The sequence below is a fragment of the Bombina bombina genome, chromosome 2 (genome assembly GCF_027579735.1).
Source record: "Bombina bombina isolate aBomBom1 chromosome 2, aBomBom1.pri, whole genome shotgun sequence".
Classification (NCBI taxonomy): Eukaryota; Metazoa; Chordata; class Amphibia; order Anura; family Bombinatoridae; genus Bombina; species Bombina bombina.
This window is the reverse complement of record NC_069500.1, coordinates 321,880,852-321,904,425: the sequence shown is the minus strand read 5'-3', so window position 1 is coordinate 321,904,425 and position 23,574 is coordinate 321,880,852. Positions and strand designations below refer to the sequence as shown.

Below are 23,574 nucleotides of genomic sequence, written 5' to 3'. Positions count from 1 at the left end.
GTAACGGAATAAGGCGTGAGCCGAAACATGTCTGACAAGTCCTTTTCTGCATGTAGAAGTTTTAGTTACATCTTTTTTTGTGCTGTTTTGATGTACTACGAATAAATAGCCTTTTTTTTTTTTTTTTACCTGAGCTCCGCTTTCTGTTTTTGTGCCAGTATCATCTGAAGAAGTGTTACTGCACATGTGCAAACAAGTCAGCAATGGAATACACAGATAGTAACCGCCATGTTTATTAAATGTATTTAGTCCGTAATATCCCTTTAATAGTAATTAGTTGTAGTTATAAAAAGAACCTAGTCATGTATTTTCAATATGTACTTTTGCCTGTTTTCTTGTAATTTATACACATTAATTGCTTGTTCTATGCAAAAGTTTATTTATATCTGTCCTTAACTAGCAACAGCAAAGACACTAATACAAACATACGCATGAGGTTTTCAAGTGGTGTGTGCCTGGAAAGCAACATAACAATTTGCATCAAAAAAATATCAAAATTCTGATTTCTATTAGGTAATTTATTTTGGATGGACAACTTGTGCAATCCAATGGTAAATTGGTAATATATCATATCTATATTGCAATGAATGACACCTCTTTTGTGTCAACATAGTGATTGTCTAGTGCTCTCTAGAAAAGTGACATGGCCAAATTTGTAAACTAGGTTTTCTTCATAATGCAGCAAATTGCCTAAATCATCTGTTGATTTGTTCTATTTTGAAGAAACTCTAGTTTACAGAATTAGACTTTTGGCCCCTCTAGGGGCAAAGCAAAATGTGTTCAGTGCCCTTAAAAGGGACAAGCTACTTGATTTTTTTATTGTTTAAAAAGATAGATAACACCTTTACTACCCATTCTTAACCAACATTGTTATATTGATAAACTTTATAACCTATAAATTTGCCCCTGCATGCCGCCTCTTATCTTTGAGTGGGGGGGGTTGTTTGGTTTTTATAAGCTTTTAACAATCATCTGCAACAGCTAGACAGTGCACGTTCATGTATGCAATATAGATAATGTGGTTATTCCCGTGGAGAATGATAATGGTTATACAAGAACCAGCACTTATTGGCTAAATGCAAGTTTGCAAAAAAGCTCTGAGATAAGGGGGCAGTCTTAAGTGACTTAGATACAATGCAAAACTAGGGAATTGGTAATAAAGGAATTATCTAACTATTTAAATAACAATTTTCAAGTAGGCTGTTCCTTTAACTTACAGCATACTCCATATACCCAAAAGATAATGAGATAAATGACTCCTATGACTATGATAAAACCAAATGATAAGAGTAGACTATCCATATTGTGAAACTAATAGGTGTCTCACATATAGTAGTCTCTTTACGGAATAAGTCTTAAGTAGACAAGGATAAACATATAAACAACACATACCTACAATGATATGAAAATTTCTTTAAAAAAAATAAAGCAAGTGAGGAAATAATCTATTACCGCCATGGTAGAATGAAAATTTTGGGAGCCAGGCTTTGCTGATTTTCACTAATCATTTAGAGAACTCCACTAGAAGGGATATTATGTCAGTGTGTGACAATTGGGGCCTCAGCTCCTAGATTATTACAGAACTTCTGACTCCCAACATTTGATTTTTCTGCACTTATCTATTTATAATCAACTTTTGTCTGGTTCCGACAAAAAAGGAAAAAAAAAAAAAAAAAACTGCGTGGTTCTCACTCTTCTTGTTACTGTCCCCTAAAATTTAAATAAAATATTCTGACATTACCCGCAATTGCTATGTCATCTCCAGTGTTTTGTTGATATAAAGTTAACATTAATGCAGTATGTTAAGTTACATAGTAATCATTTTCAAAGGATACATACATTTTCTTATAGTGCATAAAATAATGCTCAGTGATATAAACTAACTTTGTGACAACTTTCGACTTTAATTCACAAGAAAATTTGCCCACAGTGAAAGCAAAAACACACATTCTCTGGCAAGCGAATGGGTTAAATTAGCTACCTCCAGCTGATGTATGTCTAAATTACACACAATATATGGAGTGTTAGAGCAATGACTAAACGGGAAGAAACTGGCCCAATCTCTTTATCTTGGCAAAATTCCCATGAAACCCGCAGGGAAATAGGAGGAAAAGGTCTGAAAATCAAATTTAATTGATTAAAGGAGTGTGGAAACCAAAAATAAATATGCCGTTCCTTGCCAAAGATCCAACACCAAAGTAATTACATACACGATAAATAGGGTGAGTGTCTTTCATTTTTGTATACACATAATAATGATAAACTAAAACACATAAAGTGCAATATATACAAAAATATAAAGACACATGGTGAACAATATAGAGAACTACTTACTTTGCATGCATAGTTGTGGGATGATTTAAATTTAAAGTGACAGTCTAGTCCAAAATAAACTTTCATGATTCAGATAGGGCATTTTAAACAATTTTCCAATTTACTTTTATCACCAATTTTGCTTTGTTCTCTTGGTATTCTTAGTTGAAAGCTTAACCTAGGAGGTTCATATGCTAATTTCTTAGACCTTGAAGACCACCTCTTTTCAGAATGCATTTTAACAGTTTTTCACCACTAGAGGGTGTTAGTTCATGTGTTTCATATAGATAACATTGTGCCCATGCACATGAAGTTATCTGGGAGCCAGCACTGATTGGCTAAACTGCAAGTCTGTCAAAAGAACTGAAATAAAGGGGCAGTTTGCAGAGGCTTAGATACAAGATAATCACAGAGGTAAAAAGTATATAAATATAACTGTGTTGGTTATGCAAAACTGGGGAATGGGTAATAAAAGGATTATCTATCTTTTAAAACAATAAAAATTCTGGTGTAGACCAGGGCTCGACAAACCCAGGAGCCTGGGAGCCACTGGCTCCTATCATTTTACCCCTGGCTCCTAACTTTTGGGGTTATTCTTCATATATCTATATACAAATCCAACTGTCTGGCTCCTAAAAATATGCCTGGCTCCCAAATATTCTTACTGGCTCCCAATTTGTAAACAGATTTGTCAAGCACTGGTGTAGACTGTCCCTTTAAAGAAATTTTCATGTTACATCCATAGTGCTGTGATATAGTAAAGCAATGTTTTACAACAGATTAGCAGAAATAAAGTGCTAATCAGAACCATCCTACTAAATGGTAATTGGTCTAAAATAAAGCAAACCCTATAAGAAAAGACTTTAAAACTTCAATATGTATAGGAGAGAAGGAAAATAGGGGCTATGATAAGAAATCAATTGATTTACAAAAAGTGTGGTTGATTCATGGAAGAGACTTCCAGTTGAGGTGGTAAGGACACAAAAATGCTTGGGATATGAATAAGGCTGTCTTAAAGGGATAGAAAGGTCAAAACTAAAATGTGCATGGGTGAATTCCAATTTGAAATATTAGTATGTTTTGCAATATACCTTCATCAGCCAAAACACATCTATTTAAATGATTACGGTTTTTCAGCGGCATACTAACATATTCTTTGAGGGTCTGTGCAAACACTACTCCTTCTCAGAGGGTCAGCAGTGGCTTGTATGACACAAATTATGTCTTCAAAAGCAATAAACACCACCACCAGCTCTCTGAGCAGGTGTGGTGTTTGATTACTGGTGCATGGGCCCCCGCAGGATACGTGCGTATGCCACAAGAAAAACATAAGTAACTTTTACTAGAATCATTTTTGCTGATGAAAGGATATAGCAAAAATGCTTATATGTCAAATTGAAATGAATCCATGCATATCCCTTTAAAAAGTTTACACTATAGAAGTAAATAAGTGCAGACTTTATGGGCCTTTGGTTTCTTATATCCCAGCAAAATGATTGCACATTAAAAAAAAAAAATGTATTTAAAGGACATGAAACTCAAAATGCTTCTTTCATTATTATTATCATCAGTTATTTGTAGAGCGCCAACTGATTCCGTATGATTAAAGATTAGGATACAACATGCCATTTTAAACAACTTTCTAATTTAATTCTATTATCAAATATAGTTCTCTTGGTATCTTTTATTAAAAAGCAGGAATGTGCCCAGTAGCGTGCATGTGTCTAGAGTGCTATATGCAGTATTTTTGCAAGAATCTTACCCATTAGCAAGAGCACTAGATGCCAACACTATTTCCTGCCTTGTAGTGCTTCAATCCCTTTAAATTCACAGATATTTCCATTTTAAGTGGGCCCAAGGAGAAAACTTTGAAACACAATGCACTCACCTATTCACATCAACATCATTTAACGAGACAATTATATAACATTTTTGGGAATTAAAACAAAAAAAGTTTTATAAATGCTTGCCCTGCACTGTATACAGAATATATTGTCACATAGGGGCCGAATTATCAAGCTCCGAATGGCGCTCGATGCCCCTATAGAAACTTTTCATTGAAGGAGGGCACTCACAGGACTTTCCACAACTTTACTTATGGAAAATAAAACCCTCCACAGAATTGAGGGTAAATTAACCAGATTTAGCTTTTTTTCCCCCCTACAAAGTTTTTTTGTTTTGTTTTTTGTAACTGTGTTTATTTTTATATTTAGATAAAGGCCAAAAGCCGTCTTAAAAATGAAACAAGTTCTTAAACGGACATTCTAAAGCAATAAAGTTAGCGCTATTGATCCTATGAAATGGGATAAACACATAAGTAAAGTACCATAAAGCATTGCATCTCAGAAGCAGGACACAGCTACCTGTGAATGCCACTCCTGCTCTGCTCAGGAGCTTCAATGCTTGCAGTATCTGAACAGGACTTTACCTATATAGGGGTTAAATAAACACTTGGTAGTATAGGGTCAGTAATGCAGAATTGTCTTGTTTTAACCAGTTAGAGCATACCATTTTGTGCATTAGAATATCGCTTAAATTATTAGAGAAAGAACAAATAAGAATAGGAGATGTATTTAAAAGGCTTATGGCAATCAGGCAGAAGTACCATTGCTATTCTATTTACCATGTTTCTGTAGTCAAAAAAGTGAGACCACTAAGGGGAAAACATATTAAATGGACAGTAAACACAGTGTAATTACAAGACATTTCTGTAGTCCGGCTATAGAAGAACTTATCAGCCAAGTCTAAACATTTTAGAAGAGAGACTCCATGTTTTAGTCTGCATACAACAAGACTAGCCAAGATCATATTGCTAGGATAAGACTCATTGTTTTGCAGTTGCTACCTGTCAAAACCAGTTAGGGAAATATATGTAGCATGGTTAGCCTTGTGAAGCCTACAGTGTGCTTTTGTAGGTCTGACCATTAACAAAATGTCAATATATTGCGAAGCTGTTACTATGCATAAATAAACATTTTATATTAAAATCAGAGGTGTCGATATAAATCATTGCATCACTGACTTGTTTGAGGTGACTGACTTATCCTGCTCTCGCACAATTAGTTACGCAAGAGGCAGCATTGCTAAAGAGAGTTCTTGTGCAATGGTAAAGTTTGGCCCGAGATGCTACACTGCATGCGTCAACTGCAGGCAGACAGGTTACTTACTTAAAACCTGTCCTACAATCTTGATAAACACATACTGTAGAGGAGAATTTATCACTTTAAATAAATATCAAGATGCATTCTAGGGGCACAGCCAATACATTTGTAAGAGTGAGAGTAAAGCCACTAGTTTATAATGTGAGGGATATTTGTTTATCTGCACAGACAGCACAAATGATTTATACTTTATATGCTTGACGAATATGTTAAAAAATTAGGAGCCAATAAGAATATTTAGGAACATATTTTTTAGGAGCCAGACAGTTGGATTTGTATATAGATATATGGAGAATAACCCAAAAAGTTAGGAGCCAGGGGTAAAATTCTAGGAGCCAGTGGCTCCCAGGCTCCTGGGTTTGTTGAGCCCTGCTTTATAAACTACACACAAGAAAACCTCAAGCTTATGTCAAATCAACCAGTAATAAGGATAAATCTCAGAAGCGCATAACTAGTAATAGCAAAATGATTTCTTACCTTTCCTAATACAGTTAAACATGGTTTGGGGTCCATCTCAGGCTGTTCCAACTTCACTACTCCAACCCAGCCATATTCGTACAAATCTTCCTCATCGTTGTTATTGCAGAGGCCCAGCGGATGCATCTGAAAACAACCACAAGAGAGAAGAAATTAGTCAATTAGTCTCCCCCCCTTATAATAAAGGCTACGTAAAACCCCCACCCCAGATTATTAAAGGGACATTAAACACTTAGAGATTGTACAATAAAATGTTTAATTATGTGAAGTAAAAGAACATTTCAATACATTTTCATTTATTTTTCCCCATTTCCTGTAATATAATTCTGAATATTATGGGCTTTCCAATTCCTGTTCAAAACGAAATCCAGACTTGCAAGGACTGTAAAATTAAAATTAAACCATCATCATTCAGATAGACCATGTAGTTTTAAACAACTTTCCAATTTACTTGTAATATCAAATTTGCTTTGTTCTCTTGGTATTCTTTGTTGAAGTCTAAACCTAGGTAAGCTGATAGGAGTTTAGGAGCGTGCATGTGTCCATAGCAGTCTATGGCCTGGTTTCTCAACAGCCGGGCCGTGGCCCAGTACCGGGCCGTGATAGCCCTGCTGGTGGGCCCTGACCTGTCATGCCCCCACTGCACACGCTTACCCCACTGCAAACCAGGTGCAGACTGAGACCAATCAAGGCCCCAGGAACACTGTCTCACACTGACCAAAATGTATTAAATGGTATGCAAATGTACATGGTAGCCTTCCTGCCCTGCCCCCAACAGGCCCCTCATCCTACAGAGCCAGGACCCCCAACATTAAGGGCCAGAGAAAGGGCACCCAACCTCCAGGGCCAGACCCCACACTCCATGGCCATCACAGGGACAGACCCCTGCCAGGGCCCCCACTAAACCCACACTTATTTGCTTAGTTACTGATAGGGCAACTGAAAACTCCAGCTTAAGGAATGCACCAAGATCCGTGGAGATACCATTTGTGGGCCCCCCTACTTGTTGGTCCCTCGGCCCAGGTCCTATTTGCCTGGCTGATCAGCCCTGCTGCTCACTATATATATATATATATATATATATATATATATATATATATATATATATATATATATATATATATATATATATATATATATATATATATATATATATAGATATATATATATATGTATATATAAATATATATATATATAAATAAACTACTGGGCCCCGGACATGTCTAGCTAAAATTTACCGGGCCTTGAGGTCACTTCGGTTGAGAACCACTGGTCTATGGCAGTGGTGTTTGTATCTATGTATAACATTGCTATAAACAATGTTGCAAACACTGCTTGCAGGTGGCTAAAGACACGTGCACGCTCCTGAGCTCACCTAGGATTACCGTTTAACAAAAGATACCAAGGGAACTACGAAAATTGATACCAGAAGTAAAATTGGAAAGTTGTTTAATATTCTATGCTCTATCCAATCAATTTATAGGGACAGTGTACACTAGATTTATCTTTGCATAAATGTTTTGTAGATGATCCATTTATATAGCCCATCTGGGAGTGTTTTTGTAACAGGAGAAGTGGACCGAGCGCTACACCCGGGGACTTAAGCTTACTAACTATATAGCCTCCTAGTAGGCTAACAATATAAAAGTTAAAATGGGGAGAGAGTAAGCGCTAAAAAGCTTAAAAGGCTAGTAAAAAGTACATTTTAATACATATAAAAATTTACAAATGGCAATCAGACGCATGGATTCATGTCTGACTTAACAAAAAAATATATAATAAACAAATCTAAAAATATCCAATGGAGTAAAGCATGTGACGCTGACTTATTGAGCCAGTGATGAGGAGTTAGAAGGACATGTACATTCAATAATATAAACAACCTAAGTGAGTGATTGAGTGCACACAATAGCTGTCAACAAAGAAAAATAGCATTCACAAAAAATAGTGTTCACAAAAATTGGCGTACATAAAAAATGTTCAAATGTTCAACCGGTTATGTGTAAGTGAATCCAGTAGTGTTTCCTCCAAAGTGACGTGTAGAAATATAACGTGAAGTCAATAATAGTAGAATGTAAACGTTGAGTGGGTCAAATTATTGTGGTTCAGCTTCTAAATTAAAAAATTGTAAATCCGTGAGGTGTATAAAAATAAAAATAACTTGTGAAAAAATCCACGTGGAAAACTTTAATTCAGATGATAAACAAAGGTCAAAAATCAAAAGACAAAAATATCAAAAGACAAAAATAAAAAAGCCAAAAAACAAAAATAAAAAATCAGTGATAATATTAAAAAGCACTAAAGATCTAGTGAAAACAAATCCTTAATTCAGATGTTAAAAATCCTTGGTAAGATCCATAACAAACAAATACATCGATAAAATACCTAAAAGGGAACAAAAGAGAAACAAATAGTGCAACACTGTATATGATATATAGTATAGGTAATTAAAACCAAGCTCACCAGTATGCCAACGCGTTTCGGCCTAGACTAGGCCTTTCTCAAAACTATCCCTTTTAGGTATTTTATCGATGTATTTGTTTGTTATGGATCTTACCAAGTGTTTTTGTAACAATGTATAGTTTTGCTTATTTTTTAATAACATTGTGCAGATTTGCAGACTCCTAACCAAGCCCTACAGACCCAAGTCTACAGACTCCTCCTTGCTCCTGTTTATGTAATGGGTCAGTATCTGTGCATATTCTTCTTTATAGTAGTGACTGTTACATGCAGGTATATGAAAATCAGTGTATATTGTCCCTTTTAGTTTCATTTTGACTTTACTGTCCCTTTAACATTGTTATATTCCACAGAGTCACTGGCTGCACACTGTAGTGAACAATTAATACCTGTCCCTGATTGGCCTCAGCAGAGAAGGGAACCTAGGTTACAAAATGGCGGTACCTATTGCTTTATGGAGACTAAAACTTTACACTTTTTTTCCCTTCACTATTTAAAACAACTAATATAATTAAAAACAAAACATCTAAATATTAACATATTTGCTTTGAATACATCACTCTATTTAATTGTTTTTAGTGTTCAATGTGCCTTTAAGTCATTTATTACACTTTTTTTTTTACTTTACAGGGTATGATAGATGAGATTTGATTACAGCGCTTTCCTGTATACTGAATATGACAACAAATTTGACATGAATTTTTAGATCTCTGCTATATGCTAAACTTCTGTTACAAGCCCTACTAAAAGTGATAATATGCATGTGAATCACTGACTGAGATTTTGCATTATGAAACAGCAGATAGTCAGATTTTCTCCTTCAGTAATATTTTTGGGGGAGGTGTGTGATTAGAAAAGAAAAAAGGGGTGGGAGCAGTCTAAAGGGGACCTAAAACTTCCTTTGAAATTTGTGAGCCTTTAATCCGATTAGCCTGATAAAGCCAAAACAAAAGGGGGGTAAAAGAGAGTTTTGTGTACTGGGAGAGTGCACAGGGTGAGGGGCAGGAACCAAGACAAATTATTGTCCTCAAAACTTTCTCATGGGTCACAAATTCTTATGACAAATTCCACTTTCATTTCAAAATGCCCTTTATCCCTAATTTATCAGCAGACACAGGTCTACTACTGATCCATTCATTCTCACCCCAACATAAACTATACACAGCATATAATATAAGCAGAATATTTCTGAGACAGTGTTTTTATGCTATTGCACATAGGCAGAATACTCACCTATCAAATATGTTTATTGACTACAAATAAAAGTAAAAAAATATAGACAATGGTGTAGCACATTTTAGAAACTGACACATCTGCTCATTTTATTTTCATTAAAGGGTCCAGTTTGCTTAGCCACTTCTAAATGTTAGCAAAACAATTGTACACACCAATTGTCATTTAACTGCATTTAATAGACACTACTATAAAGAATAATATGCACAGATACTGTTCTAAAAATCCATTATAAAACTTACGTAGAAGCTCCCAGTTTAGCACTGTCGAAAAGGTTAGCACTGCCGAAAAGGTTAGCACTGCAAGTGGTTCTATAGCAAAAAAAGCGGACACTCCCCCCTCCCCCTTCCTCTGCATATGAAACAACTCTTTACCCAAACAGGAGCAAGCTGGAGTAGGTATACATCGGTATTCTCCTAAAACTTAAGAGTCTGAAAATCAGTGCAATGTTATTTAAAAATAAGCAAAACTAAACATAAAAAAAACAAACTATAGGCTATATAAATGGATCATCTACAAAACATTTATGCAAAGAAAAATCTAGTGTATAATGTCCCTTTAAAGGGATACTGAACCCACATTTTTTATTTCATGATTGAGGTAGAGCATGAGATTCTAAGCAAATTTCTAAATTACTCCTATTTTCAATGTCTTCGTTCTCTTGGTATCTTTATTTGAAAAAGCAGGAATGTAAGCTTATGAGCCCATTTTTGGTTCAGCACCTTGGGAAGTGTTTGCTGATTTGTAGCTATATTGAGCCACCAGTGAGTAAGCGCTACCCAGGAAATATACCATTTTGGTATATTTCATGCCACAATTTCACTGCCAAATGCAATCAAATATAAAAAAAAAACATTCACTTTTTCACAAACTTTAGGTTTCTCACTGAAATTATTTACAAACAGCTTGTGCAATTATGGCACAAATGGTTGTAAATGCTTCTCTGGGATCCCCTTTGTTCAGAAATAGCAAACATATATGGCTTTGGCATTGCTTTTTTGTAATTAGAAGACCGCTAAATGCCACTGTGCACCACACGTATATGATGCCCAGCAGTGAAGGGGTTAATTAGGGAGCTTGTAGGGTTAATGTTATCTTTAGTGTAGTAGACAACCCAAAGTATTGATCTAGGCACATTTTGGTATATTTCATGCCACCATTTCACCTCCAAATGCGATCAAATAAAAATCGTTTACTTTTCCACAAACGTTAGGTTTCTAACTGAAATTATTTACAAACAGCAGGTGCAATTATGGCACAAATGGTTGTAAATGCTTCTCTGGGATCTCCTTTGTTCAGAAATAGCAGACATTTATTTATGGCTTTGGCGTTGCTTTTTGGTAATTAGAAGGCCACTAAATGCCGCTGCACATCACACGTGTATTATGCCAAGCAGTAAAGGGGTTAATTAGGTAGCTTGTAGGGTTAATTTTAGCTTTAGTGTAGAGATCAGCCTCCCACCTGACACATCCCACCCCCCTCACAACATTTAGCTCACCTCACAAAGTTTAGCTCACCACACAAAGTTTAGCTCACCACACAACGTTTAGCTCACCACACAACGTTTAGCTCACCACACAACGTTTAGCTCACCACACAACGTTTAGCTCACCACACAACGTTTAGCTCACCACACAACGTTTAGCTCACCACACAACGTTTAGCTCACCACACAACGTTTAGCTCACCTCATAACGTTTAGCTCACCTCATAACGTTTAGCTCACCTCACAACGTTTAGCTCACCTCACAACGTTTAGCTCACCTCACAACGTTTAGCTCACCTCACAACGTTTAGCTCACCTCACATAGGGTCAGATTATAAGTGGAGAGCAAATTAGTGCACCCGCTTGAGCATTAATTTTGCTAGAAATAAGATTTTTATGAGTTGAAAGTAAACTGTTTTCGCTCTAGCAGCAACCCGACTCGTGCCAAAATACGAAGCTAGAATATCCTGTGCGTATTCCCCCATAGAAGTCAATGGAGGAAAAAAAGTGGGGGGAACCTAACACCCCACTCTCGGGCTAAAATTATTGCATATTCTCATTTGTGCTAATGGAAATATGGATATTTTACACTCCAATGTTCTGCACATAACAGAATATGTTCTATTTCTACATATATCTGATGTTTTTCGGGTACTCATATATGTATGTATATATATATATATATATATATATATATATATATACACTGCTCAAAAAAATAAAGGGAACACTTAAACAACACAATGTATCTCCAAGTCAATCACACTTCTGTGAAATCAAACTGTCCACTTAGGAAGCAGCACTGAGTGACAATCAATTTCACATGCTGTTGTGCAAATGGGATAGACAACAGGTGGAAATTATAGGCAATTAGCAAGACACCCCCAATAAAGGAGTGGTTCTGCAGGTGGTGACCACAGACCACTTCTCAGTTCCTATGCTTTCTGGCTGATGTTATGGTCACTTTTGAATGCTGGTGGTGCTTGCACTCTAGTGGTAGCATGAGACGGAGTCTACAACCCACACAAGTGGCTCAGGTAGTGCAGCTCATCCAGGATGGCACATCAGTGCGAGCTGTGGCAAGAAGGATTGCTGTGTCTGTCAGCGTAGTGTCCAGAGCATGGAGGCGCTACCAGGAGACAGGCCAGTACATTATGGCACAAATGGTTGTAAATGCTTCTCTGGGATCCCCTTTGTTCAGAAATAGCAAACATATATGGCTTTGGCATTGCTTTTTTGTAATTAGAAGACCGCTAAATGCCACTGTGCACCACACGTATATGATGCCCAGCAGTGAAGGGGTTAATTAGGGAGCTTGTAGGGTTAATGTTATCTTTAGTGTAGTAGACAACCCAAAGTATTGATCTAGGCACATTTTGGTATATTTCATGCCACCATTTCACCTCCAAATGCGATCAAATAAAAATCGTTTACTTTTCCACAAACGTTAGGTTTCTAACTGAAATTATTTACAAACAGCAGGTGCAATTATGGCACAAATGGTTGTAAATGCTTCTCTGGGATCTCCTTTGTTCAGAAATAGCAGACATTTATGGCTTTGGCGTTGCTTTTTGGTAATTAGAAGGCCACTAAATGCCGCTGCACATCACACGTGTATTATGCCAAGCAGTAAAGGGGTTAATTAGGTAGCTTGTAGGGTTAATTTTAGCTTTAGTGTAGAGATCAGCCTCCCACCTGACACATCCCACCCCCCTCACAACATTTAGCTCACCTCACAACGTTTAGCTCACCACACAACGTTTAGCTCACCACACAACGTTTAGCTCACCACACAACGTTTAGCTCACCTCATAAAGTTTAGCTCACCTCACAACGTTTAGCTCACCTCACAACGTTTAGCTCACCTCACAACGTTTAGCTCACCTCACAACGTTTAGCTCACCTCACAACGTTTAGCTCACCTCACAACGTTTAGCTCACCTCACATAGGGTCAGATTATAAGTGGAGAACAAATTAGTGCACCCGCTTGAGCATTAATTTTGCTAGAAGTAAGATTTTTATGAGTTGAAAGTAAACTGTTTTCGCTCTAGCAGCAACCTGACTCGTGCCAAAATACGAAGCTAGAATATCCTGTGCGTATTCCCCCATAGAAGTCAATGGAGGAAAAAAAGTGGGGGGAACCTAACACCCCACTCTCGGGCTAAAATTATTGCATATTCTCATTTGTGCTAATGGAAATATGGATATTTTACACTCCAATGTTCTGCACATAACAGAATATGTTCTATTTCTACATATATCTGATGTTTTTCGGGTACTCATATATATATATATATATATATATATATATATATATATATATATTTATACACACTGCTCAAAAAAATAAAGGGAACACTTAAACAACACAATGTATCTCCAAGTCAATCACACTTCTGTGAAATCAAACTGTCCACTTAGGAAGCAACACTGAGTGACAATCAATTTCACATGCTGTTGTGCAAATGGGATAGACAACAGGTGGAAATTATAGGCAATTAGCAAGACACCCCCAATAAAGGAGTGGTTCTGCAGGTGGTGACCACAGACCACTTCTCAGTTCCTATGCTTTCTGGCTGATGTTATGGTCACTTTTGAATGCTGGTGGTGCTTGCACTCTAGTGGTAGCATGAGACGGAGTCTACAACCCACACAAGTGGCTCAGGTAGTGCAGCTCATCCAGGATGGCACATCAGTGCGAGCTGTGGCAAGAAGGATTGCTGTGTCTGTCAGCGTAGTGTCCAGAGCATGGAGGCGCTACCAGGAGACAGGCCAGTACATCAGGAGACGTGGAGGAGGCCGTAGGAGGGCAACAACCCAGCAGCAGGACCGCTACCTCCGCCTTTGTGCAAGGAGGAACAGGAGGAGCACTGCCAGAGCCCTGCAAAATGACCTCCAGCAGGACACAAATGTGCATGTGTCTGCTCAAACGGTCAGAAACAGACTCCATGAGGGTGGTATGAGGACCCAACGTCAACAGGTGGGGGTTGTGCTTACAGTCCAACACCGTGCAGGACGTTTGACATTTGCCAGAGAACACCAAGATTGGCAAATTCGCCACTGGCGCCCTGTGCTCTTCACAGATGAAAGCAGGGGCACACTGAGCACATTTGACAGACGTGACAGTCTGGAGACGCCGTGGAGAACGTTCTGCTGCCTGCAACATCCTCCAGCATGGCCAGTTTGGCAGTGGGTCAGTAATGGTGTGGGGTGGCATTTCGTTGAGGAGCCGAACAGCCCTCCATGTGCTCGCCAGAGGTAGCCTGACTGCCATTAGGTATCAAGATGAGATCCTCAGACCCCTTGTGAGACCATATGCTGGTGCGGTTGGCCCTGGGTTCCTCCTAATGCAAGACAATGCTAGACCTCATGTGGTTGGAGTGTGTCAGCAGTTCCTGCAAGACGAAGGCATTGATGCTATGGACTGGCCCTCCCGTTCCCCAGACCTGAATCCAATTGAGCACATCTGGGACATCATGTCTCGCTCCATCCACGAACTTCACTTTGCACCACAGACTGTCCAGGAGTTGGTGGATGCTTTAGTCCAGGTCTGGGAGGAGATCCCTCAGGAGACCATCCGCCACCTCATCAGGAGCATGCACAGGCGTTGTAGGGAGGTAATACAGGCACGTGGAGGCCACACACACTACTGAGCCTCATTTTGACTTGTTTTAAGGACATTACATCAAAGTTGGATCTGCCTGTAGTGTGTTTTTCCACTTTAATTTTGAGTGTGACTCCAAATCCAGACCTCCATGGGTTGAAAATTTTGATTTCCATTTTTTAATTTTTGTGTGATTTTGTTGTCAGCACATTCAACTATGTAAAGAACAAAGTATTTAAAGGATTACTTTCTGTTATAATTTTTAAGCTAAACAACTAACATATTAAAGTTAATAAACATTAATTAAAACCTACTGACCTATATTTTCTCCAAAACAAAGTTTCATAACGTTCTAAAAGTTATATCTTTTATTCGCCGATGATGTCACGTTATCCTGCCCACTATTTTCAGCACTGAGTGTTCAAAATACTTAAACCAATAACTTTGTGTTTAAGCCGCCATTTTGGAACCTAGGTATTGTAAACGGATTGGTACAGAGCAAAGGATACCCACGGTGTGGGTGTGGAAAACAATTAAATTTGCAGACAAGATTTCTGATATACGGTAGAGATATGTTATTGAAATGCTATTGAGAAAAAGCATATTTGGGGTAGTTAGTTAGTAACAGGCATAGAAAATATTTACTTACAGTGGCCCTTTAATTAGATTATTTTATTCATTCAGATCTAGGATGTGTTATTTTAGTGTTCCCTTTATTTTTTTGAGCAGTGTATATATATATATATATATATATATGTACTGTGTATATAATATATATATATATATATATATATATATATGAATATCTATTTCCAAATACATAGAACATATTCTGATATGTTCAGAACATTGAAATGTGAAAATATTTAAGTAAATACATAGTTAAAACATTTATTAAATATGACTATTGCATAAATATGCTTTAACATGTTTCCATCTACTTAATCGCAAAGGGCTCCAATGCACATACATACACACACACACATATACATACATATACATATATATATATATATATATATATATATATATATATATATATATATATCTTTGTATACATATGTATTTGTGTTTATATGTGTATATATATATATATATATATATATATATATATATATATATGTAAATACATTTATACACATATAAATACAGATGTACACATATATAATCAAATAGTCCTTAGGGTTATTGGGCTGCTTCCTCTTCAAAGAAAAAAAACATAATTTATGCTTACCTGATAAATTTATTTCTTTTGTAGTGTATCCAGTCCACGGATCATCCATTACTTATGGGATATTCTCCTTCCCAACAGGAAGTTGCAAGAGGATCACCCACAGCAGAGCTGCTATATAGCTCCTCCCCTCACTGCCATATCCAGTCATTCGACCGAAACAAGACGAGAAAGGAGAAACCATAGGGTGCAGTGGTGACTGTAGTTTAATTAAAATTTAGACCTGCCTTAAAAGGACAGAGCGGGCCGTGGACTGGATACACCACAAGAGAAATAAATTTATCAGGTAAGCATAAATTATGTTTTCTCTTGTTAAGTGTATCCAGTCCACGGATCATCCATTACTTATGGGATACCAATACCAAAGCTAAAGTACACGGATGATGGGAGGGACAAGGCAGGATTAAACGGAAGGAACCACTGCCTTTAGAACCTTTCTCCCAAAAACAGCCTCCGAAGAAGCAAAAGTATCAAATTTGTAAAATTTGGTAAAGGTGTGAAGCGAAGACCAAGTCGCAGCCTTGCAAATCTGTTCAACAGAGGCTTAATTTTTAAAGGCCCAGGTGGAAGCCACAGCTCTAGTAGAATGAGCTGTAATCCTTTCAGGGGGCTGCTGTCCAGCAGTCTCATAGGCTAAACGAATTATGCTCCGAAGCCAAAAGGAAAGAGAGGTTGCCGAAGCTTTTTGACCTCTCCTCTGACCAGAGTAAACGACAAACAGGGAAGATGTTTGGCGAAAATCTTTAGTAGCTTGTAAGTAAAACCTCAAGGCACGGACTACGTCCAGATTATGTAAAAGACGTTCCTTCTATGAAGAAGGATTGGGACACAATGATGGAACAACAATCTCTTGATTGATATTCTTGTTAGAAACCACCTTAGGTAAAAACCCAGGTTTGGTACGCAGAACTACCTTATCTGCATGAAAAATCAGATAAGGAGAATCACATTGTAAGGCAGATAGCTCAGAGACTCTTCGAGCCGAGGAAATAGCCATCAAAAACAGAACTTTCCAAGATAAAAGTTTAATATCAATGGAATGAAGGGGTTCAAACAGAACTCCTTGAAGAACTTTAAGAACCAAGTTTAAGCTCCACGGGGGAGCAACAGTTTTAAACACAGGCTTAATTCTAACCAAAGCCTGACAAAATGCCTGGACGTCTGGAACCTCTGCCAGACGCTTGTGTAAAAGAATAGACAGAGCAGAAATCTGTCCTTTTAAAGAACTAGCTGATAATCCTTTGTCCAAACCCTCTTGGAGAAAGGACAATATCCTAGGAATCCTAACCTTACTCCATGAGTAATTCTTGGATTCACACCAATAAAGATATTTACACCATATCTTATGGTAGAATTTCCTGGTGACAGGCTTTCGTGCCTGTATTAAGGTATCAATGACTGACTCGGAGAAGCCACACCTTGATAGAATCAAGCGTTCAATCTCCATGCAGTCAGTCTCAGAGAAATTAGATTTGGATGATTGAAAGGACCTTGTATTAGAAGGTCCTGCCTCAGAGGCAGAGTCCATGGTGGAAAGGATGACATGTCCACTAGGTCTGCATACCAGGTCCTGCGTGGCCACGCAGGCGCTATCAGAATCACCGATGCTCTATCCTGCTCGATTTTGGCAATCAGTAGAGGGAGCAGAGGAAACGGTGGAAACACATAAGCCAGGTTGAAGAACCAAGGAGCTGCTAGAGCATCTATCAGCGTCGCTCCCGGGTCCCTGGACCTGGATCCGTAACAAGGAAGCTTGGCGTTCTGGCGAGACGCCATGAGATCCAGTTCTGGTTTGCCCCAACGATGGATCAGTTGAGCCAACAGCTCCGGATAGAGTTGCCACTCCGCCGGATGAAAAGTCTGACGACTTAGAAAATCTGCCTCCCAGTTCTCTACACCTGGGATGTGGATCGCTGACAGGTGGCAAGAGTGAGACTCTGCCCAGCAAATTATCTTTGAGACTTCTAACATCGCTAGGGAACTCCTGGTTCCCCCTTGATGGTTGATGTAAGCCACAGTCGTGATGTTGTCCGACTGAAATCTGATGAACCTCAGGGTTGCTAACTGAGGCCAAGCTAGAAGAGCATTGAATATTGCTCTTAACTCCAGAATATTTATTGGGAGGAGTTTCTCCTCCTGAGTCCACGATCCCTGAGCCTTCAGGGAGTTCCAGACTGCGCCCCAACCTAGAAGGCTGGCATTTGTTGTTACAATCGTCCAATCTGGCCTGCAAAAGGTCATACCCTTGGACAGATGGACCCGAGATAGCCACCAGAAAAGAGAATCTCTGGTCTCTTGATCCAGATTTAGTAGAGGGGACAAATCTGAGTAATCCCCATTCCACTGACTTAGCATGCATAATTGCAGCGGTCTGAGATGCAGGCGCGCAAATGGCACTATGTCCATTGCCGCTACCATTAAGCCGATTACTTCCATGCACTGAGCCACTGACGGACGTGGAATGGAATGAAGGACACGGCAAGCATTTAGAAATTTTGATAACCTGGACTCCGTCAGGTAAACTTTCATCTCTACAGAATCTATAAGAGTCCCTAGGAAGGTGACTCTTGTGAGTGGGGATAGAGAACTCTTTTCCACGTTCACTTTCCACCCATGCGACCTCAGAAATGCCAGAACTATCTCTGTATGAGACTTGGCAATTTGAAAGCTTGACGCCTGTATCAGGATGTCGTCTAGATATGGAGCCACCGCTATGCCTCGCGGTCTTAGAACCGCCAGAAGTGAGCCCAGAACCTTTGTAAAAATTCTCGGGGCTGTGGCCAACCCGAAGGGAAGAGCTACAAATTGGTACTGCCTGTCTAGAAAGGCAAACCTTAGGAACCGATGATGATCTTTGTGAATCAGTATGTGAAGGTAGGCATCCTTTAAGTCCACTGTGGTCATGTACTGACCCTCTTGGATCATGGGTAGGATGGTCCGAATAGTTTCCATTTTGAATGATGGAACTCTGAGGAATTTGTTTAAGATCTTTAGATCCAAGATTGGTCTGAAGGTTCCCTCTTTCTTGGGAACCACAAACAGATTTGAATAAAACCCCTGTCCCTGTTCCGTCCGCGGAACTGGATGGATCACTCCCATTACTAGGAGGTCTTGCACACAGCTTAGGAATGCCTCTTTCTTTATCTGGTTTGCAGATAACCTTGAAAGATGAAATCTCCCTTGTGGAGGAGAAGCTTTGAAGTCCAGAAGATATCCCTGAGATATGATCTCCAACGCCCAGGGATCCTGAACATCTCTTGCCCACGCCTGGGCGAAGAGAGAAAGTCTGCCCCCCACTAGATCCGTTTCCGGATAGGGGGGCGTTCCTTCATGCTGTCTTGGGGGCAGCAGCAGGTTTTCTGGCCTGCTTGCCCTTGTTCCAGGCCTGGTTAGGTTTCCAGGCCTGTCTGGAATGAGCAACAGTTCCCTCTTGTTTTGAAGCGGAGGAAGTTGATGCTGCTCCTGCCTTGAAATTTCTAAAGGCACGAAAATTAGACTGTTTGGCCTTTGATTTGGCCCTGTCCTGAGGAAGGGTATGACCCTTGCCTCCAGTAATGTCAGCAATAATTTCCTTCAAGCCAGGCCCGAATAAGGTCTGCCCCTTGAAAGGAATGTTGAGTAACTTAGACTTTGAAGTCACGTCAGCTGACCAGGATTTAAGCCATAGCGCCCTACGTGCCTGGATGGCGAATCCGGAATTCTTTGCCGTTAGTTTAGTCAAATGAACAATAGCATCAGAAACAAATGAGTTAGCTAGCTTAAGCGTTCTAAGCTTGTTAATAATTTCCTCCAATGGAGCTGTATGGATGGCCTCTTCCAGGGCCTCAAACCAGAATGCCGCCGCAGCAGTGACAGGCGCAATGCATGCAAGGGGCTGCAAAATAAAACCTTGTTGAATAAACATTTTCTTAAGGTAACCCTCCAATTTTTTATCCATTGGATCTGAAAAAGCACAACTGTCCTCAACCGGGATAGTGGTACGCTTTCCTAAAGTAGAAACTGCTCCCTCCACCTTAGGGACCGTCTGCCATAAGTCCCGTGTAGTGGCATCTATTGGAAACATTTTTCTAAATATAGGAGGTGGGGAAAAGGGCACACCGGGTCGATCCCACTCCTTACTAATAATTTCTGTAAGCCTTTTAGGTATAGGAAAAACGGAAGTACACACCGGCACCGCATAGTATCTATCCAGCCTACACAATTTCTCTGGAATTGCAACTGTGTTACAGTCATTCAGAGCAGCTAATACCTCCCCAAGCAATACACGGAGGTTCTCAAGCTTAAATTTAAAATTAGAAATCTCTGAATCAGGTTTCCCCGAGTCAGAGATGTCACCCACAGAATGAAGCTCTCCGTCCTCATGTTCTGCATACTGTGACGCAGTATCAGACATGGCTCTTACAGCATTTGCGCGCTCTGTATCTCTCCTAACCCCAGAGCTATCGCGCTTGCCTCTTAATTCAGGCAATCTAGATAATACCTCTGACAGGGTATTATTCATGATTGCAGCCATGTCCTGCAAGGTAATCGCTATGGGCGTCCCTGATGTAATTGGCGCCATATTAGCGTGCGTCCCCTGAGCGGGAGGCGAAGGGTCTGACACGTGGGGAGAGTTAGTCGGCATAACTTCCCCCTCGACAGAACCCTCTGGTGTTAATTATTTTATAGATAAAGACTGATCTTTACTGTTTAAGGTGAAATCAATACATTTAGTACACATTCTCCTATGGGGCTCCACCATGGCTTTCAAACATAATGAACAAGTAGGTTCCTCTGTATCAGACATGTTTAAACAGACTAGCAATGAGACTAGCAAGCTTGGAAAACACTTAAAACAAGTTTACAAGCAATATAAAAAACGTTACTGCGCCTTTAAGAAACACACATTTTGTCAAAATTTGAAATAACAGTGAAAAAAGGCAGTTACACTAACGAAATTTTTACAGTGTATGTAACAAGTTAGCAGAGCATTGCACCCACTTGCAAATGGATGATTAACCCCTTAATACCAAAAACGGAATAACAAATGACAAAAACGTTTTTTAAACAGTCACAACAACTGCCACAGCTCTACTGTGGCTTGTTACCTCCCTCAATACGACTTTTGAAGCCTTTTGAGCCCTTCAGAGAAGTCCTGGAACATGCAGGAAGAAGCTGGATGTCTGTGTCTGTAATTTCTGCACAAAAAAGCGCTAAAATAGGCCCCTCCCACTCATATTACAACAGTGGAAAGCCTCCAGGAACTGTTTCTAGGCAAAATTCAAGCCAGCCATGTGGAAAAAATTAGGCCCCAATAAGTTTTATCACCAAACATATATAAAAAACGATTAAACATGCCAGCAAACGTTTTAAAATACACTTTTATAAGAGTATGTATCTCTATTAATAAGCCTGATACCAGTCGCTATCACTGCATTTAAGGCTTTACTTACACTACTTCGGTATCAGCAGCATTTTCTAGCAAATTCCATCCCTAGAAAAATATTTTAACTGCACATACCTTATTGCAGGAAAACCTGCACGCTCCTCAGAAAATGTGAGAACAGCAAAGGATCTTAGTTACTTCTGCTAAGATCATAGAAAACACAGGCAGATTCTTCTTCCAAATACTGCCTGAGATAAACAGTACACTCCGGTACCATTTAAAAATAACAAACTTTTGATTGAAGAAATAAACTAAGTATAAAACACCACAGTCCTCTTACGACCTCCATCTTAGTTGAGAGTTGCAAGAGAATGACTGGATATGGCAGTGAGGGGAGGAGCAATATAGCAGCTCTGCTGTGGGTGATCCTCTTGCAACTTCCTGTTGGGAAGGAGAATATCCCATAAGTAATGGATGATCCGTGGACTGGATACACTTAACAAGAGAAATAGAAACACAAGAGGGCGCCCCAATGGTCCAGATACTTCAAATTAAGCAAATTTATGTGACAAATTATTTTGTACTCAAGAAGTGTTTATCACCCATGCTGAACCATTAAAAGTTGTCCAGCTGACTTCACCACCGGAAAAAGGCTCTCTCACAAACGTAGGATTTCACAGATGCAGATGTTAGAGATGGTAGAATTGCCCAAAGCAAACACTGCAATCTGACTTCTGGATCCTGCACTGCCCTCCACACAAAGCTCAGATCGCCAAATGTATAAAACAGAAGTGTGTTTTAATAAAAGTATAAAATCAATAAAAGTACATAACACTCAACGGGTTTCTCAGATTTACCGTTTCATTATGTCAGTATATACATGTTCCATGATCTAAGCTTTATATGTCCATCATGGCCTTTCTAGTATCTCAATACGCATGCGCAGTGACTCATGTCACATCATCACAACGCCTCCAATCATTAATCAGCCCTTGAAAATGCTCTAAATAGGCATCAAGAGTTTGTGAAAGCGTCTTATTACTAGTTCTAATAAATATTAAAATTATACATATCACAATATTCAAAATAATTACATATCAAAAACAAATCATTTTTCAATCCCAACTCGGATATATCAGGCATCCGAATTGAGACTCATACGAATATGAAAACTGAGAGATGATCCTAAAGATCACTGGCAGACCAGTGTATCCCATGTGACACACCCACACCAGTCGCGCTCCATAAGATCGTCTCCCACCACTAATGCATACTAACAAAAGTACCCCCACTCCTAAACGACATGTATTCCAGACCAACAATGCTTGAGTGCAATATAATTTTTGAGTACATTTTTTGTCACATATATATGTTTGATTCGAAGAACCTGCACCATCAGGGTAACCTCTTGTGTTTTTATTTAGAAATCTGCAGGGATATATTTACACCACTCAGCAGGGTAACAGTGCTGCCGATTGGGATCAGTGATTATTTCCGCTTGAGACTGGCAGTGCTCTGCATGTCTCGAAGAGGCAATCCCACTGTGTATTTGACTCCTTTGCAGGGGTTAAACATGCAGTATTGCGGAGTTGATAGTCTTAAAATTACATGCTCTAACAAATTAAAGCATGTATTTATTTACTTTTAAATTACGTACCTTTAAAGCTGTTCATTCCTATCTGAATCATGAAAGTTTAATTTGGACTTTACTATCCCTTTTAAGTTAGGCAAAAGGAGCTTTTCTTCTTTAGCATTTCTTTTACTCTTTCTATGCACTATACAATCTACATGACTGAACCTTTAGTTAATCACGATTGCAGCTTTATGAATACGCCAGATAATATCTTATTAGTTCATTGTTTTTGCTGTAATTATTCATACAACTTCTTCTGCAAGGTTAGTCTATATATCAACTATCCTTTATGCACAGTGATGTTTTTTTCAACCTTATGAAAATGCTACTCTTCAAACTAGGATTGCCAAAACTGGACTTATTTTTCTGAGAAAAAAAAAATTGTACTGAACTGTATTAAACCTTTAATTTGTAATTTCCTCTCCAGAGAAAAGCATGGAAGTGGAAATGTTCATAAATCATTAAAAAATACTTCATAGGAAAAGAATGTAACCTATTAGGGCCAGTATTCATAACCATATGTTACATGCTGATTAATAATAGATCGCAATTCAACATTACAGAAATGTCAGCACAGTATCTGATTCACATTTTAAATGATTTTGTTAAA

At 38.9% G+C, this 23,574-nt stretch overlaps 1 protein-coding gene across 2 annotated transcripts in view; it reads right to left on the bottom strand.

Moving 5' to 3' along the window:
• The window catches only part of ZNRF3 (zinc and ring finger 3), a 336,577-nt gene that overhangs the window by 148,798 nt on the left and 164,205 nt on the right, over window positions 1-23,574 (bottom strand). For both annotated transcript variants that reach the window (XM_053701670.1, XM_053701671.1), the window contains exon 2: window positions 5,952-6,077. In XM_053701670.1, the coding sequence (XP_053557645.1) occupies window positions 5,952-6,077 (126 nt within the window). The remainder of the gene's footprint in view (window positions 1-5,951; window positions 6,078-23,574) is intronic.